At 40.2% G+C, this 26985-nt stretch overlaps 1 protein-coding gene across 1 annotated transcript in view; it reads left to right on the forward strand.

Annotated features, from left to right (window-relative positions):
- LOC126481362 (glutamate receptor 1-like) overlaps nt 1-26985 on the forward strand; it is a 1387178-nt gene that overhangs the window by 1265737 nt on the left and 94456 nt on the right. Inside the window, exon 14 of the mRNA XM_050105062.1 lies at nt 13702-13900. Coding sequence (XP_049961019.1) covers nt 13702-13900 — 199 coding nt within the window. The remainder of the gene's footprint in view (nt 1-13701; nt 13901-26985) is intronic.

Raw genomic sequence — 26985 nt, forward strand, 5'->3', positions numbered from 1 at the left:
ATACAGAAAAGTCAAAACAGCCTTCCGTGAAAATAAAAGCAAGGACCGTAATATTAAGAGTGCAATGGGAATTCCACTGTTAAGTGTAGAGAAGAGAGCGGATAGGTGGAAAGAGACATTGAGGACCCCTACGAGGGGAAGGACTTGTTTGACGACGTGATAGAAGAAGTAGCAGGAGTCGATAGAGAAGAGTTAGGAGTTCCAGTATTAGAGTAAGAATATTTAGAACAGCTTTGGCGGACTTAAAATCAAATAAGCCTGAAGGGATTCAAAACATTCCATCGAAATTTCAGGGAATCACAGGGGGAATAACAAGATAGCGATAATTCACGTTGGTGTGTTAAATGTATGAGACTTGCGACATACCATCAGATTTTCGGGAAAACATCATCCACCTTGTTGTCAAGGTTGCAAGAGACGACAAGTGCGAGAATTATCGCTCAATTAGATGAAGAGCTCATGCATACAGATTGTTGATAAGAATAAGACACAGAGCATTGGAGAAGAAAATTGAGGAGCCGTTAGATACGCTTTAAGGAAGGTAAAGGCATCAGAGACGAAGTTCTCATGTTGCGGTTGACAGTGGAAGGAAGGCACACTGGACTCGCATTCTGGAGGACGACGGTTCAATCCCGCGTCCGGCCATCCTGATTTAGATTTTCCGTGATTTCCCTAAATCGCTCCAGGCAAATGCCGGGATGGTTCCTTTGAAAGGGAACGGCCGACTTCCTTCCCCGTGCTTCCCTGATCCGATGAGACCCATGACCTCGCTGTCTGGTCTCTTTCCCCAAAACAATCCAATCCAATCCAAGTGGAAGGAAGAGCGAAGAAAAGTCAAGACACGGTCATAGGATTTGTCGACCTGTAGAAGGCGTCAGATAATATAAAATGGTACAATATGTTCGGAATTCTGAGAAAAGTAGGGGTACTCTATAGGGAAAGTCGGGTAATATACAATATATAAAGGACCAAGAGGGAACAATAAGAGTGGAAGACCAAGAACGAGGTGCACTGATTGAAAAGGGTATAGGGTTCAATTTATACGTCGAGGAATCAATGACAGAAATAACACAAAGGTTTAAGAGTGAGATTAAAATTCAAGCTAAAAAGATATCAAAGTTAGGATTTTCTGACGACACTGCTATCCTCAGTGAAAGTGAAGAAGTATTACAGGATATGTAGAATGTAATGAATCGATGGAAGACGAATGTAATGAGAAGTAGTAGAAATGAGAACAGCGACAAACGTAACATTAAAATTTGTGATCACGAAGTACAGTTATGGTATGCTGCTACCTAGGCATCAAAATAACCCATGACGGACGGAGCAACGAGTATATAAAAAGCATTTAGCACTGGAAGGGGTATTCCTGGCCACGAGAAATGTGCTAGTATAAAACATAGGTCCTAGTTTGAAAATGGACAAATGGCTCTGAACACTAGGGGACTTAAATGCTAAGGTCATCAGTCCCCTAGAACTTAAACCTAACTAGCCTAAGGACAGCACACACATCCATGGCCGAGGCAGGATTCGAACCTGCGACCGTAGCGGTCGCGCGGTTCCAGACTGTAGCGCCTAGAACCGGTCGGCCACACCGGCCGGTCTCCTAGTTTGAGGAAGCATATTGAAAATGTACTTTTCGAGCACAGCATTTTATGGCAATGAGGCATGAACTGTAGGAAAATCGGAACAGAAGAGATTACAATGATTTGAAACGTAGTGCTACAGAAGAATGTGGAAAATTAGGTGGAATGATAAGGTAGGGAATGAGGAGGTTCTCCGCAAAATCGACAAGGAAAGGAATATTTGGAAAACACTGACAAGAATAAGGGACAGGATGATAGGACATCTGTTAAGACATTAGGGAATAACTTCCAAAGTACTAGAGGTAGCTGTATAGGCTAAAACGTGTAGAGAAAGAGAGAGATTGGGGTATATTCTGCAAATAATTGATAAAGTAGGTAGCAATTGCTACTCTGAGGTGAAAAGTTTGGCACATTAGAGGAATTCGTGGCTGGCCATATCAAAGCGGTCACAAGATTGGTGAGAAAAAAATAAGAAATGGGCTGCAGTAATGCATGCTAACGGAAACATTTTGGTCGCCTCTTATAGTGTTTTACTTTTACCTATTGGAATATTGATAAGTTATCGAAATAGGAAGAATAGATATCACTGGTCCATTGTAATATTGTCTCTCTTACATATGTGTGGCCGAATTATATGGATACTATGGACCGGGCAGACCCGAGATTCAAAAAACAAAAAGTATTTAATCCTGACAGTCCAGTTATAAATGGAATGTAAGGGTCCAGAAACTATGTGAGGAAAATAATACCCAAAAGAATGGCTACTAATACGTTATTTTTAATCAGCAAAAAGGCAATGACACAGTTTAACAAACTACGATATGGAGCAGTGAGAACAGCCATGTTGCATGAAATGCCTAAGTGATAGCTTTGAAAAGGTTTTGTACTAGTGATACTGGAATAGTGATATAAATTTATGAACTTTTTACAGAATTTCCGGTCTCTTGGAGATTGTGACTTGGTTGATCTTTTACATTAAACATCTTGAAGATAAATTCATATCAAACTCGGGAAGTCCAGCGGAAACGACGTGGTCACGTACTCTCTTCTTATGGCCGACGGTCACCTGCTTGTAACCGGAGATTCGAAAAACGTATGTCATGTTTCACAAAAGATGTAATAAGAGAGTGACAAATTGTGGCTATCAACATTAAACATAAAACTTTGCCAGTGGGGAGTCAATGGATTTAAATAATAGAGACTAAGTACTTCGAGGTCACCATGCCATGAAATTGTACAAATACACAGTATGTGATCAGGAAGACTAGTCAGCCTAAATGGGCTGCCCTCGTTGCATCACTGTAACCAACCGCCTACGGCCACGTCCCCCTCCGGCGCTGCCTCTTGTTCTTGGCACAGTACTGGGGCCTGGCCATGTCTCGATGCCGGGTGCTTCCTGTCACTGTCCCAGTTGCTCTAAATGTTCAAAGGTGTGTGAATTCCTAAGGGACCAAACTGCTGAGGCCATCGGCTCCTAAACTTACACACTACTTAAATTAACTTATGCTAAAGACAACATACCCATGCCCGAGAGAGGACTCGAACCTCCGGCGGAAGGGGCCGCGCAAACTATGTCATGGCGCCTCTAACCGCGCGGCCGCCCCGCGTTGCCTAATTTCTCTGGCAGTGTCTGCCACCATCAGACTGCGCCATTGCTGTCTCTTACTTTGGACGCAGTGCTGTCGTCTTCGTCTGCTTGTCCGCTGCCTTGGAGGTGTTCCGTCACCTGGTCCTGTAATGCAGGCCCGGCCCAGACCCTTCTTATTCCATGTGTAGACTTTTTGTTCCTTTCTGTGAGTAATTTATCCACTCAATATCCTAACGTCTCCCAAGTGCTTCTACACAACAATTTGTATCTTAAATGCTTCCGCGCTGCAAATTCCCTCGCCTGTGCTTCCACGCCGCACTTTCCGCTCGCACGTGTTTCCCCATAACACCATTTTATCCTAAATGCCTGTGCATGACAACTTGTCATCCCTAGTGATTTCACATCCATTTCATGTATTTTCTTTCATTTGCTTTTCCACTTTTTACACACATAATGTCCAGTCTGTAATTTTCGTGACTGTCTTTCGGCAGCTCACACACTCACCACTGCCAGCATTAGTAGCCTCGCCAGGGCTGCTTCCCCACTCGCTCCGCCACGGCCGCTGGATGTCCCAAGCACGGGAACTGCTTGTCATACAATACGTGGCTCGTTGCATGCTAGGCAGCAAGTGGGAGCCGTCCTCAACTGCGGACTTCACCCAGGGCTCCAATTTCACGCCCCCGATGGGGAGGGGGAAGGGGAGAAAAACGCTGGGGCGCCCTAGGCATCAGCGCCGACAGCGCCATGCGCAACTTATTCATTCTGTGGGTTGCAGCGAGCTCATCCCCTACAGGGCAACCCTGTAACTCAGCGGCCATACCAGCAGAGGGCGTCAAGAGCACCCTGGCCACGTCACCAATCGGTTTACGAGCCACAGCAGAGATGATTGGGAAACTATACTTCTTCACGCATCCGCCATGTTACATACCGAAAATAGGTCCACAAGACTCCATCCGCGAGGTGGCAAGTTAGTCTGAGACACGAGCCGCCGGCAGCACTTGCATCGCTGCCAGCAACCTGAAGATCTTCACCACGCCATGTCAATGAGTGAACTAGTGACTTTTGGACATCACGCTGCCTCCTCAATTGGGACTCAGTAACATGCTCATTGAGACTTGATGTAATTGTAAATTTGCTGTTCTGTCCAACAAGACAGTGCCAGACTTGAAGTTTCTATCCTCGTTTGACTTTGATGTTTCATTCCTGTTGGGTCTCAATACTTCTTCAGCGAAGTACGCTGTGAAAATTTTTCATTGTTGGATCTGACATTTGATTTTAAATCTGAAGTGAGAACTTATTTTTACATTTTAACCTAAAGTTATTAGGACTTCAATGCTCTGCTCATTAAAGAGGGTATCACTTAATTCATTGTTTTTAACGTAAAGCCCTTGAGACTTTATGATCGTGAAGAAACAAACAGTCTTGGTTGCAGGCTTGTGTTTATTACATATTTACCGATGCCATGTTTTGGCTGATTTTGGCATCTTCAGATTTGTTGAATCAGGCGAAATGCGTCATTGGTAAATAAATAATAAACACGAGTACATCCCTGGAATCAAGAGTGACTAATTTTTTCTTCATGGTGTATTACTGGTTACTGTACCATCAGTGTGTAACTCTTTACTTGTGCCTGCCATCGGCAGACAAATCGCTACGGCCCTTTTGATAGCAAAATGGAAGTCTTCACGACCAAGAACATTATAATTATTCAAATTTACGCGGCTATTAGGTGATGAACCAAATTTTTTCTGCCTCTACAGAGGACCAGTCATCTCCAGGCGAAAGTCAAATAGGGAAAAGAACTTCGATCCTGATTCACTGCACAAAGGATCAACAATGGTTCACTCTGTGCAGTGAATAGAAGTCACGCACCCCCTCACTGCCATCTCTTTCAACAAAATAGCCTTAACTGATAGACGATTAGCTAGAAAATCCACTCTACCACGTCTAAAAACCTATAAATTTTTAATTATTTTGTTCAATGAGCACTGAACTGTTGTAATACGTCTTCCCCAAAGTCTGGAATTATCAAATTTGAATATTCTGGGCCTAATGAAAGGACCACTCTCACTTCCAGCTCCCCTATCCGATCTCGCAGTAAACACCCTCAACATACACTACTACCCATTAAAATTGCTACACCACGAAGATGACGCGCTACAGACGCGAAATTTAACCGACAGGAAGAAGATGCTGTGATATGCAAATGATTACCTTTTCAGAGTATTCACACAAGGTTGGCGCCGGTGGCAACACCTACAATGTGCTGACATGAGGAAAGTTTCCAACCGATTTCTCATACACACACAGCAGTTGACCGGCGTTGCCTGGTGAAACGTTGTTGTGATGCCTCGTTTAAAGAGGAGAAATGCGTAACTTTGATAAAGGTCGGATTGTAGCCTATCGCGATTGCGGTTTATCGTATCGCGACATTGCTGCTCGCGTTGGTCGAGATCCAATGACTGTTAGCAGAATATGGAATCGGTGGGTTCAGGAGGGTAACACGGAACGCCGTGCAGGATCCCAACGGCCTCGTTTCACTAGCAGTCGAGATGACAGGCATCTTATCCGCATGGCTGTAATGGATCGGGCAACCACGTCTTGATCCCTGAGTCAACAGATGGGGACGTTTGCAAGAGAACAACCATCTGCACGAATAGTTCGACGACGTCTACAGCAGCATGGACTATCAGCTCGGAGACCATGGCTGCGGTTACCCTTGACGCTGCGTCATAGACAGGAGCGCCTGCGATGGTGTACTCAACGACGAACCTGGGTGCACGAATGGCGAAACGTCATTCTTTCGGATGCATCCAGGTTCTGTTTACAGCAAGATGATAGTCGCATTCGTGTCTGGTGACATCGCGGTGAACACACGTTGGAAGCGTGTATTCGTCATCGCCAAACTGGCGTATCACCCTGCGTGATGGTATGGGGTGCCATTGGTTACGCGTCTTGGTCGGCTCTTGTTCGCATTGACGGCACTTTGAACAGTGGACACTACATTTCAGATGTCTTACGACCCGTTTCTCTACCCTTCATTCGATCCCTGCGAAACCCTACATTTCAGCAGGATAATGCCCGACTGCATGTTGCAGGTCCTGTACGGGCTTTCCTGGATACAGAAAATGTTCGACTGCTGCCCTGGCCAGCACATTCTCCAAATCTCTCACCAATGGAAAACGTCTGGTCAATGGTGGCCGAGCAATTGGCTCGTCACAATACGCCAGTCACTACTCTTGATGAACTGTGATATCATGTTGAAGCTGCATGATCAGCTGTACCTGTGCACGCCATCCAAGCTCTGTTTGACTCAATGCCCAGGCTTATCAAGGCCTTTATTACGGACAGAGGTGGTTGTTCTGGGTACTGATTTCTCAGGATCTATGCACCCAAATTGCGTGAAACTGAAATCACATGTCGGTTATAGTATAATATATTTGTCCAATGAATATCCGTTTATCATCTGCATTTCTTCTTGGTGTAGCAATTTTAATGGCCAGTAGTGTATATTTCATAAATTCCTGTATCTCGAGCAAAATCTGACCACTCTGTAACAATTAAAGAGAACTTATTAAGATGACAGTGATAGCACTCGAGGGACAAGGCTCATACACGGCGCGTTTAACCGGCTAGACAACCACCGGATGCTGTCTACTGCTTTGCAAAGCCCTTGAACATCCAGAAATGTATAAGATGAAGAGCATCTAAATTAGAATACTTGTTTATTTTGATACTTCAGACGGAAGTTGAAAACTCTCAATTTATAATGACATATAGTGAGACATAAAAAATTGTATCATTTAATGTAATCAACTGTCATACCCAATATTAATATGTCGCCAATAGTTCATTGATAAGCTTAAACTGTCCTTAATCTATCTGACTGGGTGAGCACTTTCTACATCAAAAGTCGGTGTACCTAAGAATATGTACACAACTTGCATGCTTTCATCGCAATGTTTCTACATAGTTTAAATTGCACAGAAATATCTTCTTAGGGGCGACTCTATCTCTTTCTCTCTCTCTTTCTCTCACTCTTTCTCTCTTTCGACGTGCAAAGCTCACGAATGTCAGCACTTTACTTGCACCTTCTTATCTTCCTAATTCCATTTTCGGAGTAGAGCATTCCTTATGGATGTTTTGGTACCAGGAAATTCTTCACGTCAGCTTCTAGATCGACGTTCGTCTATTGTCAATTAACCCTTTTCCATACTACTACCGATAGCCCGCCTTCGATTCATATCTTGAAAGTGTACGAAAATAGACCATTCTTTTAACTGTGTCTAGAATTGTTATCATCAAGTATACTCTGACAGTATCAGCTGACATACGATATATGAGGCCCCTCATGAAGGCGCTGGTCATTGGGTCAGGAATCGTCAGCGATAGTGGAGTCAGGGGAGCAACATCGCCAGGCAGTCCCAACATCATGGGATAATAAGCTATCAAATCATTAAAGAGGAGTTGCATCTGCCTATACGCATATTAAAGAGAAGATGAATGTCTCAACTAACAGCTGGATGAAGCCAAAAAACATGGATTTTTCTTTTCATCATGGGCTTGTCCCATTTCTTAAACATATTGTGTACCCCCACATAATTCGCCACCCTCTACTACACCAACGATTATCGGGATTAATGAGACCATGCAACGCTCTGCTACTGTGCCAATGTCCAGTGCCGATGCTCACGTGTCCATTTCAAATGTAGTTGCCGATGTCTTGGTGTTAACTGTTAGCACATAAATGCGTCGTCGGTTGCGGAGGCCCTTTGTTAGGAGCGTTCGGTGTACTGTGTGTTCAGACACATTTCAACTGTGCCCAGCATTACTGATGTTAGTTCCGTCACAGTTCGCCAACGTCGTGTTTTGACGGTCTGCCCAGCCTGCGATTTCTGACATCTGAAATGAGGGGTAGCCGAGCAACCCCATGACTTGTGGATGAGGTTTCACCCTTGTGTCACCACAGCACTCCTCGAACACGCGCCAAGTTGTACAGTTTCCGAAATGCCCGTGTCGAGCCTCCGGGCCATCACAGTCTACCGTCGTTCAAACACAGGCAGCTCGAGCGCCTTCCCCATTCTACACACGGACAGCACGCTCACTAGTACGACATGCACCATGCGTGTGTCTCACTAGCAATCATTCCTCGCCGGGTCACGCTGCTATCACCTGGACGGTTTGTGTCGATAGTAGGTCGTTGGTCACAATGCACTGGGCGATCAGTGTATGTTGTTTGTTGCTGTGGTCTTCAGTCCAAAGACTGCCTTGATGCAGCTCTCCATGCTACTCTATCCTGTGAAAGACTCCTCATCTCAACTACTGCAAACTATATCCTTCTGAATGTGCTTACTGTATTCATTTCTTGGTCTCTCTCTACGATTTTTACCTCCCACGCTTCCCTCCAGTACAACAGTAAGTTTGTGATCCCTTGATGCCTCAGAATGCCTTGACGCCTTCTGGTCGAGCTGTACCACAAATTTCTCTTCTCCCCAGTTCTATTCAGTACCTTGTCATTAGTTACGTGATATACCAATCTAATCTTCAGCATTCTTCTGTAGTACCATATTTCAAAAGCTTCTATTTGTCTTCTCGTTTAAACTGTTTATCGCCCATGTTCCACTTCCATCCATGCCTACAATCCACACAAATACTTTCAGAAGGGACTTGATGTTAACAAATTTCTCTTCTTCAGAAACGTTCTTCTTGCCATAGCCGGTCTGCATTTTATATCCTCCCTACTTCGACCATCATCAGTTATTTTGCTTCCCAAATAGCAGAACTCATCTACTACTTTAGGTGTATCATTTCCTTATCTAATTCCCTCAGCATCATCTGATTTAATTCGACTACATTCCATTATCCTCGTTTTGCTTTTATTGTTGATCATATTATATCCTCCTTTCAAGACACTGTCCATTCCGATCAGTTGCTCTCCCAAGTCCTTTGCTGTCTTTAACAGAATTACAATGTCATCGGCAAACCTCCAAGTTTTTATTTCTTGCCGGCCGGAGTGGCCGAGCGATTCTAGGCGCCACAATCTGGAACCGCGTGACGGCTACGGTCACAGGTTCGAACCCTGTCTCGGGCATGGAGGTGTGTGATGTCCTTAGGTTAGTTAGGTTTAAGTAGTTCTAAGTTCTATGGTACTGATGATCTCAGAAGTTAAGTCCCATTGTGTTCAGAGCTATTTGAACCATTTCTTTTGTTTCTTCTCTCTGAACTTTAATTCCTACTCCAAATTTTTCTTTTGTTTCCTTTACTGCTTGGCCGGCCGAAGTAGCCGTGCGGTTAAAGGCGCTGCAGTCTGGGACCGCAAGACCGCTACGGTCGGGCATGGATGTTTGTGATGTCCTTAGGTTAGTTAGGTTTAACTAGTTCTAAGTTCCAGGGGACTAATGACCTCAGCAGTTGAGTCCCATAGTGCTCAGAGCCATTTGAACCTTTACTGCTTGCTCAAAACACAGGTTGAATAACATCGGGAAAAGCCTTCAAGCTTGTCTCACTCCCTTCTCAATCTCTGCTTCCCTTTCGTGCCTCTCAACTTTTATAACTGCCATCTGGCTTCTGTAAAAATTGTAAGTAGCCTTTCGCTCCCTGTATTTTACCTTGGCACCTCTAGAAGTTTAAAGAGAGTATTCCAGTCAACATTGTCAAAAGCTTTCTCTATGTCTACAAATGCCATAAACGTAAGTTTGCCTTTCCTCAACCTGTCCTCTATGAGAAGTCGTAGGGTCAGTATTGGCTCGTGTGTTCCTACATTTCTTCGGAATCCAAACTTGTCTTCCCCGATGTCGGTTTCTACCAGTTTTTCTATTCTTCTGCAAAGGATTCGTACCAGTATTTTGCAGCCATGACTTATTAAACTGATAGTTCGGTAATTTTCACACCTGTCAGCACCTACTTTCTTTTGAATTGGAATTGTTATATTCTTCTTGAAGTATGAGATTATTTCACCTGTCTTATACAACTTGCTCACCAGATGGAAGAGTTTTGACATGACGGGTTCTTCCAAGGCTATCTAACGGAATGTTGTCTAGTCCAGCGGCCTTGTTTTGCTTTAGATCTTTCACTGCTTTGCCAAATCTTCACGCATTATTATATCTCCCTTCTCATCTTCGTTTACGTCCCTTTCCATAACACTGCCCTGAAGTACATCTCCCTTATATAGACTCACTATATATTCCTTCCTCCTTTCTGCTTTCCCTTCTTTGCTTAAGACTGGTTTTACATCTGAACTCTTGATATTCGTGCAGGTGGTTCTCTTTTCTCCAAAGGTCTCAATTTCCTGTAGACAGCATCTATCTTACCCCTAGTGATATATGCGTCTACATCCTTACACTTGTCGTCTAGCCATTTCTGCTTAGCCATTTTGCACTTCCTGTCGATCTCTTTTTTTAGACGTTTGTATTCCCCTTCACCTGCTTCATTTATTGCATTATTATATTTTCAATATATCTTGTGATATCCAAGGATTTCTACGATCCCTCGTCTTTCTACCTACCTGATCCTGTGCTGTCTACCACTATTCCATCTCTCAAAGCTACCCATTATTCTTCTACTATATTCATTTCCCCTGTTCTTCTCAGTCGTTCTCTAATGCACCCCCTGAAACTCCTTAGAACCTCTGGATCTAACAGTCTATCCAAGTCCTATGTCCTGCCTTTTTACAGTTTCTTCAGTTTTAATCTGTTGTTCGTAACCACTAAATTGTGGTCAGAGTCCACATCTGTCCCTGGAAATGTCTTAAAATTTAAAATTTGGTTCCTAAATCTCTGGCTAACCATTGCATAATCAGTCTAAAAGCTGCCCTTGTGTTCTACGTATACAACCTTCTCTTATAATTCTTAAACCAAATGTTAGCTGTGATTAAATCATGCTCTGTGCAAAATTCTACCAGGCGGCTTCCTCTTTCATTCCTTTGTCCAAGCCATATTCATCTACTACTTTTCCTTGTCGTCCTTTTCCTACTATCGCATTCCAGTCTCCCATGACAATTTAATTTTCTTTTCCCTTAACTAGATGAACAATTTCTTTTACCTCATCATACGTTTCCTCTATTTCCTTCTGATCTGCGGAACTACTTGGCATATAAACTTGTACTACTCTGGTGGGTGTCGTCTTCGTGTCTATCTTGGCTACAATAATGCGTTCACTATGGTGTTCATAGTAGCTTATCTAAATTCCTATTTTTCTACTCATTATTAAACTCACTCTGCATTATCCCTACTTGATTTTGTATTTATAACACTATATTTACCTTACCACACGTCCTGTTGCTCCTGTCACCAAACTTCACAAATTCCCATTGTACCTAGCTTCAAACCTATTCATTTCCCTATTTCAGTTTTCTAACCCACTTGCCCGATTAAGGGATCGGATATTCCACGCTCCGATTTGTAGAACGCCAGTTTTGCTTCTCATGATAACGACGTCCTCCTGAGTATCCCTCATCCGGAGATCCGAATGGGGTTATTTTGCCTCCGGAAGATCCTTCCATAGAGGACGTCATCATCATTTAACCATACAGCAGAGCTGGATGCCCTCGGGAAAAATTACGGCTATAGTTTCCCTTTGCTTTCAGTCTTTCGCAGTACCAGCACTGCAAGGCCCTTTTGGTTGATGTTACAAGGGCAGCTACAACTACTGAAAAGCCTGCTGCTCCTATTCAGAAACCACACGTTTGTCTGGCCTCTCAACAGATGCCCCTCCAGTGCGATTGCAACTGTATCGCTGAGGCAAGCAAGCCTCCCCACTAACTACAAGGCTTATCGTTCATGGGTGGGGCCGGGAGTAGGGGCGGGAGGGGGAGGGGTCAGTGTACGTACCACACTGAATAAAGTTTCATACTACGTGCTCTTACAAAAAATAAATCTTTTCATGGTGTCATTTTTAACGAAGGTGACATACTTTCACCGACTTAGATTATTGTCGTGAGTAGCTTCTCAGCAGGAGAAGTAGCAAGTCGAAAATTTGTGTCTTGTTTTGTAAGAGCATCTGATATTGTCCAGTAGTTGCTCCAAAAATTGAAGCTCTCTAGACCACTTTGTACAGTCCATAGAATTTTTCGTGTTGGAAGACCTCACGAGGAACCACAGTTGAACCAAGTTTGGTATTTATAGCACTGTACTGTTGCATCCAGCACATGCTTCCCTTTTTTAGTTTTTCGAGCTTGAAAAACGATAAGAGACAATAACGTCCTCTTTAGAATCGCTCAACTGAAACAAAAACACAAACTTGATTCATACTGTCTTCTTGCTTGTCTTACGCAGGGGCCAATTGCTGACCATCTGGCTCACCTACCATAATAGATGCTATGTCCTGAGCAGCTGGTAAGAAAAGCTCTTCAGCTACGGTATGAGGTTCCTTGCTGTTTGCTGCACAATAAGTAACTCCGTAAAATGGAAGAAGAACCTTTGTAACAACCATTGCTTGTTTAGTGGAAACAATTTTCTTCTATCACTTCTTCTAACTTGTAGTAAATGTATTATTGTGGTTTGTCGAGCAGACTGTTGAGATTTGACTCATCATTTTATTAGCGTCGTTTCAGTAGCAGCTAGGAGTATGAGAGAAATGACCCACTGTGGTCGTTCTTCATTTAAAATGGCAGTACTCCTAGAACTGAAATTCAAATAAATGTCGTTATACTTTCTGCATTTTCCTCTGCCCATGTCTTTAGAACTGTATGATACACTTATAATATCAAGTTTTGTAGTCAAATTTAAATTTTTTTTTGCTCTAACAAAGAAAAACAAATCACAGAAGACAAACAACAATTAGAAGCGATGTAGATTAGACAAAACTAACATTCAATTGATGTTTACTGAATAAAAGCAAATTGAGTCACGTATTTCGATGCACAGCCATAATGTTATCTGCCACCCTGCTGTAGTAACAACTCTTACTTTCCGAACCATTAGATATCAATACTAGCGCACACGCTGTTCATTTAGTCTGTAAGCAACCAAACCAAATTATTATTCTTATGAAACTACGGCGACGCTCCTGGGAGTCGCGGCACCCAGTTTAAAAACCAGTGCTTTAGAGCATCGAACAATAGTTAGTTTAGCACAAATCATTGACGAAATCAGGTAAAGAACTCAAAAACGTCGCATCATTCTTCATCATAGCAATGTCATCCATCACGCAGCATGTGGAACAATGAAACAATGGATTGTTTGGCGGAAGAAAAACGTATAACTGATCTGTCATTACCAGTTATTCATTCATTTCTATTTGTTGCCTTATATCAAGATTATTGTATACAGTGATTTTCATTACACCAGACAGTTGCGAATCCTTTCAAAACTGTGTTTATGAGACATCAGAGTGGAGAAGAAAGCTTGCCGAAATGCGTGGAAAGGCGGTAAAAGTGTTCGAATTTTAAAGACGAGGGTTTTGAGAAACAATAAAGTTATTTGTATGTTGTTTGCAAAAACGCGAAAGGCGTCCCTATTATGTTGTTGACAGTCAACGACAGGCTACTGGAAGAAGGGCGGAATGTTATAGTAAGCGCTTCTGCTGCAGGTCGATCTCGGGCCGCATCGTGGGCAGCGTGTGGTGGTTCTTCACGCTGATCCTCATCTCGTCCTACACGGCCAACCTGGCCGCCTTCCTCACCGTGGAGCGCATGGTGGCGCCCATCAACAGCCCCGAGGACCTGGCCTCGCAGACCGAGGTGCAGTACGGCACTCTCTACCACGGCGCCACCTGGGACTTCTTCAGGGTGAGACCGTCTAACCAGTGTTACGTCGGCATCTTATAGTTCGATCTGGAGTTTCTGGCACAGTCATATAACACAGAGTGTTTCTTGTAGGAGCGGACGAGTTAAATGCTTGGGACTACAGAACTTCTTCTCCTCCTACGCCTCCTCCTCCTCCTATTATTATTATTATTATTATTATTGCTATTACTATTACAGATTATTTCGCAGCTATGACAACCATAACTTTGGTTGTACATTGTTGCTGTAAAGAAATTATCAAAAATTCTCCAGGATAATCCCATAGAAGCCCTTTATAAAACCGAGAGAGGTGGTGCAGTGATTAGCACTCAGGACTCGCATTCGAGAGGACAACGGTTCAATCCCGCGTCCGGCCATCCTGCTTTAGGTTTTCCGTGATTTCCCTAAATCACTTCAGGCAAATGCCGTTATGGTTCCTTTGAAAGGGCACGCCCGACTTTATAAAAAGCTTTTAATAGAGAGAAAAAGGAACAGGTCTTTACTCAAAACTTTTTACTTCATGAAGTTAGAGGGAATGTTCAATGTCCCAACCTTCCAGTTGTAAGCCGATTAATTGTATAACTTCTTAACAGGCTGATCATCGAATGGGTATATCTGAAATTTATGCACCGTATGGCGTACTTCGAAAGTGTCCTAACTCATGTTTCTATAAAGTACCTGTAGAACGACAGATCGCTGCAAATGAAATCAATCTGAGTGCAAGTAAACAACAGTCAATTGCTTAACTTTATTTTTTTGAGATGATATTTAATACTTATGAACACATCTCGTAAGTATTTTAAAGATACCTCAAGTGTGAGAACATTAATTTTGTTTGAATCCTCTCCGCAGATTCAAATTCCCACCATCCTGGGGATTAGTAAGGGAAATGTAGGGTTGTGATTTATGTATGCCATTATGCGGACATAGACTGTGGGAAGTTGTGAATATTGATAGAGAGTCAAACGTTATAGTCTGTGGACTAGATGTTAGCTCGTTCTCATTGTTCCGCTGTATACGTTTCCTTAAGTTGTACTATGACAAGTTGAATCAACAGCCTCCTCCATAGGAAACGAGAAAATTAGTTTTGTTGAAACTGAGTTACGAACCCCAGTCAAAATGGAAACTCAAACAGTGGCTCTGTTCAATAAATTCGTTCATAATTTGTAAGTCGACCATTATAAGGGAAGAAGTCCGTTAGTGTGCTTATTTGAAATACAATGATTTTTTCTTCCTTTCCAGCCGATGATGATTTTGTTAAATATTTTGTACCTTAAAAGACCGGGTAGTGGTGGGGATGAGATGTATATCCTGACTTTTTACTGCATTTCTTCAATCTTGTAGAACTGTTTTGTTACGCTATCATTTTGTAAGGAAGTTCCATTAGTATCAGTTTGTCTCCAGTATTGAAAATTTCTGTTACAATAGTACCGGTTCCCGGATCCTTTCTTTACGAACAGGTAACTTGAATGGACTTTTACATGACGTCTAGCATTACTGTGAACTGCCATTATTTCATAATTAACAAACAATATATGTTCCCGATGCATCTCTTGAAAGGTAGGACCTTTTGAAGTAATATTAGAAACTTGAATAAATGGTACTGATGTTTGGAATGATATTCATTATGAACCGGCTTTCTTCTTTCTAGGCCATCATCACACAAGTTAATAGCAAACAGGCCGGACACGCAACATCAGATATGGTTCATAGCAGTTCAAAAATGGTATTACAAAGCTATGTGTTATTTTACGACTGTGTATCGCAACAAAAACACATGTGTTAAGTAATTCACGAAGTACCTCCGACAAACAAATCTTATATTACTTTATACGCAAAGATGAAGAGTTTAGGAATGTATAAACCAAAAACGTAGGGTAAGGCAGTAATGATACATACTACTGTGTTTTACGGACAAACTGGTGAATGTGATGAACAAGTAGGGAAATCGGGTTGGTCAGAGGGGAGAAATGAGTATATAGAAAGTGGGCGTGGAACAGTATTACAGACATATTATCTAATGGTGACAAAAATATGAGCTTGTTGCTGCTATTTTAGTAGAAATAATAATGAAATGTGTTTGGTCATTAAGGACCAACCCGTGATTCTTTGATTGGTATTCGTTAATAGCAAGAATTTCGAGTAATGTCAGTTTTTTACCTTCACTCTCTCTATGGAGACTATTGTACTGAATTTCATGAGTGTGACATTCATTCTGAGCATGTTCAGTAAAGGTGGAATCTTCCTTTTCAGTGTCCCCCTCCTTTCTTACTCAGTCATTGTAGTAGTTATAATCCTGCCTGATTTACCTACACATAATTTTCCAAACAGATTGCGGGAAATCCTACAAATTCAATCTCGTTCTGAATATGTAATTTTGTCTTTGCTGTTGAACAGAATGTTAGCAACAGCAGTATACCTAGTATAAAAAGCTAGAGTATATTTCCAGAATTTTAGTCTGCTTTCATTTACCTGTAAAGTACTATCTATGCATAGCGTGGGGACCTATTTGTGTCAGTGTGTTTTAGTGCTATCTGAGGAGGATAAAGCAGTACCGTTATCCTCAGTCAGTACTTTCTACCGTGTATGTTCTCAATCAGAGTAGGACCATAGCCATTGCTGTATGCTATATCTCTAATTATTTTTAGTTCATTTTCAAAACTGGTTTCGTTTGTGGTGTAGATAATAGTGTGAAAGGCTGCATGTTTGTGTTTTATGGGATGCTGGTAACCAGCTGGTATTACTATATCTGTGGAATTTTCTTTTTCATATATATTGAATAAATGTTTTTGCTTACTACTGTCAGTAGTAAGGTCTAAAATGTTGAGAGTGTCTCCTTCCAACGCCACTGTTGACTTAATTCTACTCTGTTCTGTATTTTAATGTTGAGGAAGGTAATTTAACTGTCTCATGGTACTCTCTACAAGCACAGTACACCATTCACATACCTAATTGTATTTCAGTACTTTGGGGCTCTTTCTCTTACACTCTTGTCTCCATTGGATTTTATCTCATGTTATATATGTGCATAAGTTCTCCCCACAGAAATATTAGAAAATACGCTACTTACAGGAAATTATGCTAGTTCAGCACCAGATGGAATGGGTAGTTCCTTCAATTTTTTTCTAATGCAAGTGAGTTAGACAAAATTTTGGTTGAAATTCAGTTTAAAAAAATTTGTGAATCTCTTATTAATGGCAAGGTGCTGGAACTAAAGATACTCAGATTTTACTGGAATACCTTCTTTGTGAAGCTCAGGGAACCCATACAATCTGGGTGCCATTTATTCCTGTTTGTGAGGTATCTGTAATCACTATAAGCAAATATGGATTGGCAAGTTTTAATAAGGTTCTTCACTTCCATAACACATTTTCTTGGGATCATTAAGTCACTGACGGAATTCGAGAGGGTTTTTAGTTAATTTACAACCAGATGTTTTGTTGACACATCGTCTGACAAAGAGTATATGTGTAAATACAGATATGTTCAGCGCTAGTTGTAGGGAGCAAAGAATTTTGACTGCACTGTTGCCACGCGGGATTAGCCGAGCGGTCTGGGGCGCTGCAGTCACGGACTGTGCGGCTGGTCCCGGCGGAGGTTCGAGTCCTCCCTTGGGCATGGGTGTGTGCGTTTGTCCTTAGGATAATTTAGGTTAAGTAGTGTGTAAGCTTAGGGACTGATAACCTTAGCAGTTAAGTCGCATAAGATTTCACACACATTTGAACATTTTTTTGATTACTTTGTAGAAAATACTGTTTACTTAAGATGTGATTCAGTGTTACTGAGTAAGACAGAATATACTGAAAAATGTTCGCATTTCTCAACTCTGTAGAAATCCCACATTGAAAATGTTATGGAAGGGAAAATATTTATTAAAACCTGCTAAATGATATATAGATATACCTCATAAACTGAATAAAAGAGCATCCCAATTTTATTGGTTATCTAAGCTTCACAAAGATGGTGTTCGAGTTAGACCTGTAGTGTCTTTAGTTTCAGCACCTTGTCATAAATCATCCAAAGACATTAACTAATTAAAACAAAAACTTGTCGGAGAGGCTATGGAAATTGCAACACAATTTTTTACGTAAAACCAAAACTAATCCAGAGGAGGCAGACAATATAAGATGGCAACTAAAACATGCTTTCAGTAAATTTCCAAGTTCAACAGACTCTGTAGAGTCAGACAGGTTAGCAATGAGGACGTCACTGACCACTTATTAGCTGAAATGCTTATGGGTAATTCTGACAACAATTTTTAGAGAAAGAGACACAAAGTATTAAAATACAACAGAGGACTAGGTATGTAGTTGATGAACTGTGCTTGTGGACAGGTACCATGAGTCAATTATAGAAACTTATTCAACATTAAAATTTACATCAAAGAGGAATTAAGGTGAGGCTGGAGATTGAAGAAGATACTATCAGTATTTTAGACCCTACCATTGACATCAGTTAGCAACAGCGCATATTTAAGATGTACAGGAAAATAACTTCTTCAGACATAGTAATACCAGCTTGTTACAGCCTTCAACTGCATGATGTACTGCCTACTGTCTACGCAACAAACCAAACCAGATTTTCAGAATGAACTGAAAATAGTTCAAACATGGCATAAAACAATGGTGACAATCCATCTCTAATTGACAACATACTTAGCGGAAAGAAGAGACTGGGGGTAACAGCACTTCTGTAGCCTTCTCAGACAGTACTAAACCACAACGACCGCCACTGGATCCCCACACTATACGTAAGCAGGAATTCACAGGTACATGCCAGCAGACTAAAATCTAGAAAATACACTCCAGATTTTTATACAAGGAATTCTATTGTTGGCCACATTCTGTTGAACAGTAAAGACAAAATTCCGTAGTTAGAAAAGAGTGGACATTACAGGATTTCCTACAATCTGTGTGGAAAATTATCTGTAGGTCAGTCTGGTAGGGCCATAACTGCTACAGTGGGGGAACACGAGAGGAACAGGAAACTGAAAATAAAGATTCCACCTTTGCTGAAAATGCTCTGAATGAATGTCACTCTTACGATATTAAATGTGATGTTCTCCATAGAGAGACTACAATTAGAAAACACATTATTCGAAATTCTAGCAATAACAAATGCCAATGAAAGACTCACCAGATGGTCATAAATGAACAAACACAATTTTATTCTTCACCCTTAGTAAAATAGCATAAGCCAGTTAATATTTTTGAGACTATTAGATAATATGCCTTGTAACACTGTTCCACACATACATTCTACTGATTACTTTCTCACGTCTTCCCCATCCCACATTCCTCGGGCTGTGCACCACATGCACCAGCCTGTCCATACAAGTTAGTAGTCTGTGCCATTCAACATTTCAGATTCCTATACTTTTCTCCTTTGCATATACAGTAATAAAAGAATCACTTTTCCAGAAATACTTTGTGAATTTCATATTGCTCATGTATTGTTTCGATATGTAGCTGTGAAATGTCTCATAGTTTTGAGAAACAATCTATGTATTAGTTTTTAGCTATCTATGACATAAGTATTAAGTTTATCTGATGATGGCGTAGAAAGCAGAACGCCAGTTCAAAATAAGGAACTATTAAATAAACATTATTAGCAACATGAATCTTGTTTCTTCACGTTTTTAATTTCTCTATGATCCTCCAAGTACTAAAGACATATTCCATAGATGTTTGAAGAAATATTTTAATGCTTGTAATATTTGCTCCCTGTTTTTATGTATATGTATCACAGTTGTTTTTCTTATTACAGAAATTTATTTACTCATATCGCATAAAAATATGCAATGATTACCATTTTCAGCGAAATTAAATCGCCATCTTCAGATCATCTGTACAGAATAAATTTTTTACATTGTCAAACCGTCTTGTCGACTGTTCACACGAACTGAACACAACTTACAGAAGCAACATTCTATAGCATCATCTGTCATCATACAATAAGAGAAAAGCTATGCTAACATAAGACATGTATAAAATACTGTCATGATTTTATATAAGTCTCACATATTTTGTTTTTGACTATTGTGCACTGTTTGCAGATATATTCTCTTCTTGTATGACAAGAGACTGTACTATGGAATGCCATCTTTATAAGTTGTGTCCAGTTGGTGTGAAGAGTGAACGAAATAGATTGAATCTGTAAGAAAAAATTATGTAGAAATGATCTGAAGATGGCCATATGTATTCACTGAAACTAATGAACACTGTGCATTTTCATGTGATCTGGGCATTAGGCAAATAAACTTCTGTAATAAGAACAACAACCACATTTATATATATAGAAACTGTGTCACGATATTCTAACCCTGGATAGCTGATGCCAAAAGGAACCAAAATTACTAATGTGGCGCCAAGTTTCTGTAGTTTAAAAATGGTGCATTGTCGGCCTACACAACGTTAGTAATATTAGTTCCTACTGTCATGAGCTATCCAGGCTTAAATTTTTGTCACACGATATTTCTCCTTGTTCATTATTACCATTTTTTCTTTAGCTTTTCATTTACATACTTGTGAGTATATATGTATATTGTATATGAAGTATTTTACTTGTAAGGTTAGGAGGTGTCTTTCATTATTGGTTTAGCTGCATTCACAGCTTTCTCTGTTGTAGTAAGTTTGTGATTATTTTCACTTGAATGTCCCACAAAAGTTGAGGTGCTTGTCACGTATTTCATGCCCTGATATTTTCTTTGTACTGGGTGTCTATATTCCGCTGTCTGTCCTGCATTTGTTCCATTACATGTATTGCGTTGTACTTGCTATATTCTAGGTTTCTAGTAGATATCAGTATCTTTTATTTCTTTTGGAATGTACGTTTGGAATGAATTGTCTCTGGAATTTGTTTGTTGTTTGATGTGTGAATTTGTGCTTGTATGCCATTGTTCACTGCCTTGGATCTTCTTTTTGTTTTCATGTATTGTTTGTGGTTACTCCTAAGAAGTTTGTTTTGATGTCATATCCATTTTCCACTGCGCATTTTATCTTCCTGTGTATTATGTATATATCTGAATGTAACTGGTCAATTTTCACTGCTGGTTAGTCATTTGAACAGAAAATATCATCCATGTATCGTATATAATAAAGTATGTTGCAGTTGTTTGTGATAATGATTTAAAAGTCATGTTTTCCATATGTTTTATGAAAATGCTAGCTAGGGTACCTGGTTCTGTGGTTTTCACTGGTAGCTTATCTTGTTGTATATAGTATTCATTATTAATCTGAAAGTAGTTCTGTTCATTTATCAATTTCAGCAATTATTATATTTCTTTGATGTGTTCATCTGATAGTTGGCTGTTATCCTACCAGTTTTGTTGAATGATGTTAATTTTATCTGCTGCTGGTATGTCAGAATACATAATTTTTATATCAGAAGATAGAAGGGTAGCTGTAACTGGGATTTTTGTGAGTTATATTAACTGTGAGGTGGTTCTTACAGTTCTGTCTTCTTCTATTTTATAGGTTTCAGGTAGTAATTGCAACATGTGTCTTGCAAGTTTGTGTTAGCTTATTTTTGGTGTTTATGATGGGTCCTGATGGTGTGTTGGGTTTATGAATCTTTGGCTGGGTTTAGAGGGTGGGTGCAGTGGGATTACCAGTCATCTAGTGTGAAGTCTACATTTTTTGAGATATCAGAATTTGTTTGTTGGATCTGATTTCAGTTTTTAAATATTATTTCATTAAATGAACTCTTGAGTGTTGTTAATGTATTGTTGTTTGTCTGCGAGGACAACTGCATTTATTTTGCCTGCTTTTCAAATAATTATGTTTTTATTTTAGCATTTCTTTCTCAGTTTATTGAGTGCTATAGATTCTGTGTTTTTATGGTTTTTTCATGTCTTTTATAATTCCTGGCTATTCTAATTTTATGTGTTTCTTTTCTGACCAGTGTTCACATTGCTGTTTTCAATTTTCTCCTCCTGTTTTAGAAAAGCTGCTGACTGTATTATAAGGTTTTTTAAGTATACTTCGTCTACTTTTATGTTTGAATTATATTTCAGTCCTTTTTCTAGTTGCTATTTATTTCACAGCTTAGTTGGGTGGCTGTGAGATAACTCAGCCTTAAGTAAAATTGTTGTGTGTGTATGGCTTATGTTTGTGTATGTGTTTGTTCTCTCAGGAGCAGTGTTACCATTTTTTTTTTTTTTTTTTTTTTGTTTTCTGTCACCTGTACAGCATGACGCTGTCATGAAAGGGACAGTGTCTATTTATCTTTCAGTTTTGTTGATCAGATAAGAGAACACAATAGTATTATTAATATTACAGTTTTCAGCCCTTTTGTCCTTCACATACTTAGAATAATTTTTGTTGTTCATCCAAGGAATTTTGCCACATAATTTCCCATTGTCTGCACCTGTACAGCATTCATTTTCTAAGGATATGTAATTATTGCTGAATTTAATCTGTTGTCTGTCACTATTCTTAAATTAATTGTTTAATGTCTATTTCTGAATTTCTGCATTATGAAACTGTTTCTTTAACGTTGTGTATAGTTTCTTGTAGCTGCTGTATCTTTGGTCTCGGCAGACATTTAATCATTGGCCCTAATGAGGAGTTCTTTCAGCCTATAAAAGAACCTATCCACATGCCAGACGAGCCCCACAGGCTCTACCTTTGGGCACTGCACTCCTGATACATAAGGATGAACAAGCAGTTCTCCACTTCTTGACTGTTCCGTCTTCTGTAATTCGAACATTTCGTCCCACTTTACATAAAAAAATATATCTAAACATTCTATGTAGTTAAATTTCTTTGTATTAATTTCTTTATAACTAATTTTAAAGTTAATATTCATATCTGTCATGTGTTATTTCTCAGAAGTGAAAGAGACAGTTCCAGTTTTTGTTACATTCTGTTGAGGACGATGGCAGTTATCATTTTTCCATACCATTTTCACTGTCATGGAGACACTGTCAAGATGTTTTTCTCTTTCCTGTCGTGGTTCTCTAATGATCCTCTTATACAAGCTTTTGTACTACTGTTGGTCTTCCACTTGCTGGAAATCTTTAGTGTTCTTCTTTGTTACATCACAAAAAGTCTTTCAGTGGTGACACGTAGTTTTCTTTTTTACTTTTCATTGCTTACTATTTCATTCTGTTTTTATGATGCTAGTTTTTATTTTTTGAATTTATTTGTTTTCCTTCCTGTTGACTGCTGTTACAGTTCCAAAAAAATTTTGTTTTTCATTTTCTCTATTACTCTTTATACGTCCCTCCCTTCGTGATTTTCTTGTTTTCCTCGATCCTTATAATTAATACTAATATACGATGACTTTCATCCTCTCATGCTGAGTACAATGTACTATGTTTAACCTAGTTCTTAAATCCTTGTCTATCATTTATGAACTCAATCTACTATGTAGTGCAACCCCGAAGTCTTTTCTGTGTACAACTTTCCTGTGTGTCATAGCAATAAAAGATGTTTGTGGTTCAAAGTTAATATCTTGAAAAAATTTACAAAGCATGTAGCACTTTTCATTGTTTGACCTTAGTCCAAATTTCCAGCCACCGTTCTTTCCCCTGCGTTTTCAACTACACCACGAAATTTACCCAGCAAAATAATATTTCCTGCTCTCATGACTCTACCAACTCTATCTTCTCATCTCTCACATTTATGTCGTCCTTCTCATGTGGAGTTGTTGGAACATATAAGTCTAGGTTGAAATTTTGTTCTTTGGTTTTGTCTCCACCCTAACAAGAATTATTGTCTCATTATACTGGATGTATCATTTTATTCTCATACCAGTTGATGGTTAAGAATAATATGGACTTCTGTCATCTGAGGGCTTTCTTGTACAGCTCCCAGGTATATTACACATAATCAACTATCCAGGAGTCACAAGAGTCTAGGCTTCTAGGTTATGAAATTTTCAGTACAGCAATATTCATTCGTTTCATTTCCGATGTGAAATGTATGCACGAAACAGAAGAAAAGTGAAATTCATTGTTGCCATTTTCACTGTTTCAAATTGTGATTCTTTCTCCATTTAATTTTATCAGCTCAGGCATTCTAATGGGGTATTTTATCTGGCCTCTGTAAAATTTAACCAATTAGATATCCTGTCTTCCATCTTGTTCTGCTGATATTTGGGATAAACATTCGGCCTTTTAATGGAGTACTTCCCTTTGCCGTGGTTTGTCCGCCTTTAGGGCAGCTTCACACTGTAAGGACGAAAGGTGTCGTACCTTACCGTATCTTTTACCAGCTCATCGAACTATGGCTCTTGATAGAGTGGAATTTCAATACCTCCAGAGATCTTTTATTTGTGGGCCACCTACTGAGTGAAAGTTTCTCCCTATTTGTCCACAGGAGTTAAATGTCAGGGCTTTCGTTTCACTAAGGCTAGAACCGTAAAGTACTTTCTAGGCTCTCCTGTACATTTTGGTATAATACTTTAATGAATTAAATAAATACAGCCAGTTTGCGCTTCTACTTCAAATTTCCCTTTGCCATTTTCCTACTCATTTCCTTCTAGATATGTGTATTTAGAATAATCATATTCTCTTTATGTAGTTATACTAATGAACAGGATGAATCAGATAGTACTTTATAACTTTGGAGTGATATACACATTTATTGAGATAACTTACAGACTCGGTGGCTGTATCCTTTTGTAGCAAATAATCTAAAGTTTGTTCCACGTACTGCATCAGTACGCCATTCCACCACCAAGAGCCCTAGCGTAGTGCACAGTTAAAATAGCTACTTTCACTGGTGCGGAGCGTTAACGCTGTCTGTTGTGGTGTCACGAAACGACACCTGCAACAACTCTTCGGCGTAAAATTGCTCTGAATACGCGAAAGAAACTCCAAGCAGGCCTACAATTTACTCTTGGCGCAAGCACTTTGTTGAGACGGGTTGTTCACCGCGACATGGTAAATCACCAGGTCACCCTCATGTTGATCATTATGTTGAGCGGGTTAATCTAGAAAAATCAATGCTACGCGAATCTCGCGACATTGGCATTCCACGAAAGACTTTTGGGCGAATATTGTGTAGACGTTTACACTTGAAACTGTACAGATTCACAGTGACACAGAACATTAGTGATGCAGATAAGGTTACTCGTGGGAAATTATTTGCGAGAATGTAGCATCAGACAGAGACATTCCTGAACACAATAATCTTCAGCGGCCGCGTGGTTAGGGGCATTAGATTCGAGTCCTCCCTCGGGCATGGATGTGTGTAATGTTCTTAGCATAAGTTAGCTTAAGCAGCATGTAACTCGAGGGACCGATGTCCTCAGCAGTTGGGTCCCTTAGGAATTCACGCGAATGTGAACATTTGATTTTTCAGCGATCAGTTAACTTTTCATATCAATGGCATAGTGAACATGCACAACTGCATAATACGAGGCAGAGAAAATCCACATGCAACCCTGAAACACTTTCGTGACAGTCCGAAAGTTAATGTGTTTTATACCCTCAGCAGATTGAAAGTACACGGCCCTTTCTTCTTCGTGGTAGGCATTTTACAGATCGTGAAGATGACCGAGACGGGATAGTTTACTACCAGCAGGACAGAACACCAACTCACTTCCTCACGGAAGTTATAGGTCGATAATCGCTTCCCAGGTCGCTGGATTGGCCGCGAAGGGCACCTCGCTCCCCAGACTTGATATCACTGGATTTCTTTCTCTGTGGTTTTATTAAAGACCGTGTGTATGTTCCTTCCACCACCAAACATTTTCGCTGAGCTAGAAAACCAAATTTACACTGCCCCTGGACAGTTACCCCGATTTGCTGCAACGAGTGAGTGAAGAAATTGATTACCAGTGGGATGTTTGCCACGTCACAAATTGTAGTCACACCAAACCAAAATGACACTTAACACTTTATGTGGAACTTAATGTTGTTTGCTACAAAGTGACACCTCTACCGATTCTGTAGGGTATCTCAATAAATCTCTATATAATTCCAAAGCTGTAAAGTCCTTTTTGCCTCACCCTCTACAATAACTGTCAATTCCGGTTTCACCTCTAATGTTTCCCACTGATGTCTAATATTCAGTTTTTGTCCTAATTCAGTATTAACATCCTCCTTTGCCACTTAGTACTGCATGCTATCAAATTTTGAAACTCTTCGAAGAGGTCATGAATAATATTCAATTGATGAATTTTATTGGGTGTCAGACCAAATCTTTCAATCATCTCGCAGATTCGTTCTATACATACTATATTTATTTTATTTTTCACCTTTAAAGTATGCGCTACAGCTGAACTTTCTCCCTATTCCGCTTACTCGTAAGAAAATTAATACTCTGATTTAATTTTATTTGGCTTTCTTTTACCACACTTCCGATAAACTTAGTAGATATATGATGTTATGTAGCTGCACATCCAACTAGACTAACCTATCTTCGAAAGACGACAATTTAGCGTTTTTAAGGAGAAAGTACTAGCAGTATTTGTGTTTATATGTTCCGTGTTATTATCTCTTTAGCAGGATGTGAGTGCACAATTAGCTTGGCTTGCCCTATGGCTTGAAGTCATTGCCTGAGTTTCTTCAGTTAACTTCTGCCATAGCTTTCTCCCTCTGCCTGAATACCGATATCCCAGGAAATCACTCGTGGGAGTAGTGCCTTCGACAACCATACTCAGGGCTGACCTGCTTGCCACGGTTCGAAGAACTTATTTAGTTGGAAGTTAGTCTTTAATTAATTCATTTGGTTGTGAAGGCTACAGGCTGTAATTCCTCATAATGGATTTCAAGGAACAATAAAAGACTGAGAGATGACCGAGTGAAAAATGGATAACTGACATTAGAAAACATGTCGGTCTATATCAATAAACAAAAGCTTTGCATCACGTCTATATGTCAACCAGGTGTTTGACTGTTCCTATACCGATCGGATGGTCACCCCTGACGTTTGTAGACTGATAAGCCAAAAAAATCAAGACCCATGCCCACTGTGACCTTGGACGCCGCCTGGTGGTGGTAACGGACACGTGACGCGGTAACAAAGGTATGCAAGAGGAACAGACACGGGGCATCATCCTAGCGAAGATATGGGCTGCAAAGGGGGGGGGGGGGGAATTTGCATTGAGATAAGCAACTTTGACGAAGGGCAGAATAT

The sequence above is a fragment of the Schistocerca serialis genome, chromosome 5 (assembly GCF_023864345.2).
Source record: "Schistocerca serialis cubense isolate TAMUIC-IGC-003099 chromosome 5, iqSchSeri2.2, whole genome shotgun sequence".
In the NCBI taxonomy this organism is placed as follows: domain Eukaryota; kingdom Metazoa; phylum Arthropoda; class Insecta; order Orthoptera; family Acrididae; genus Schistocerca; species Schistocerca serialis.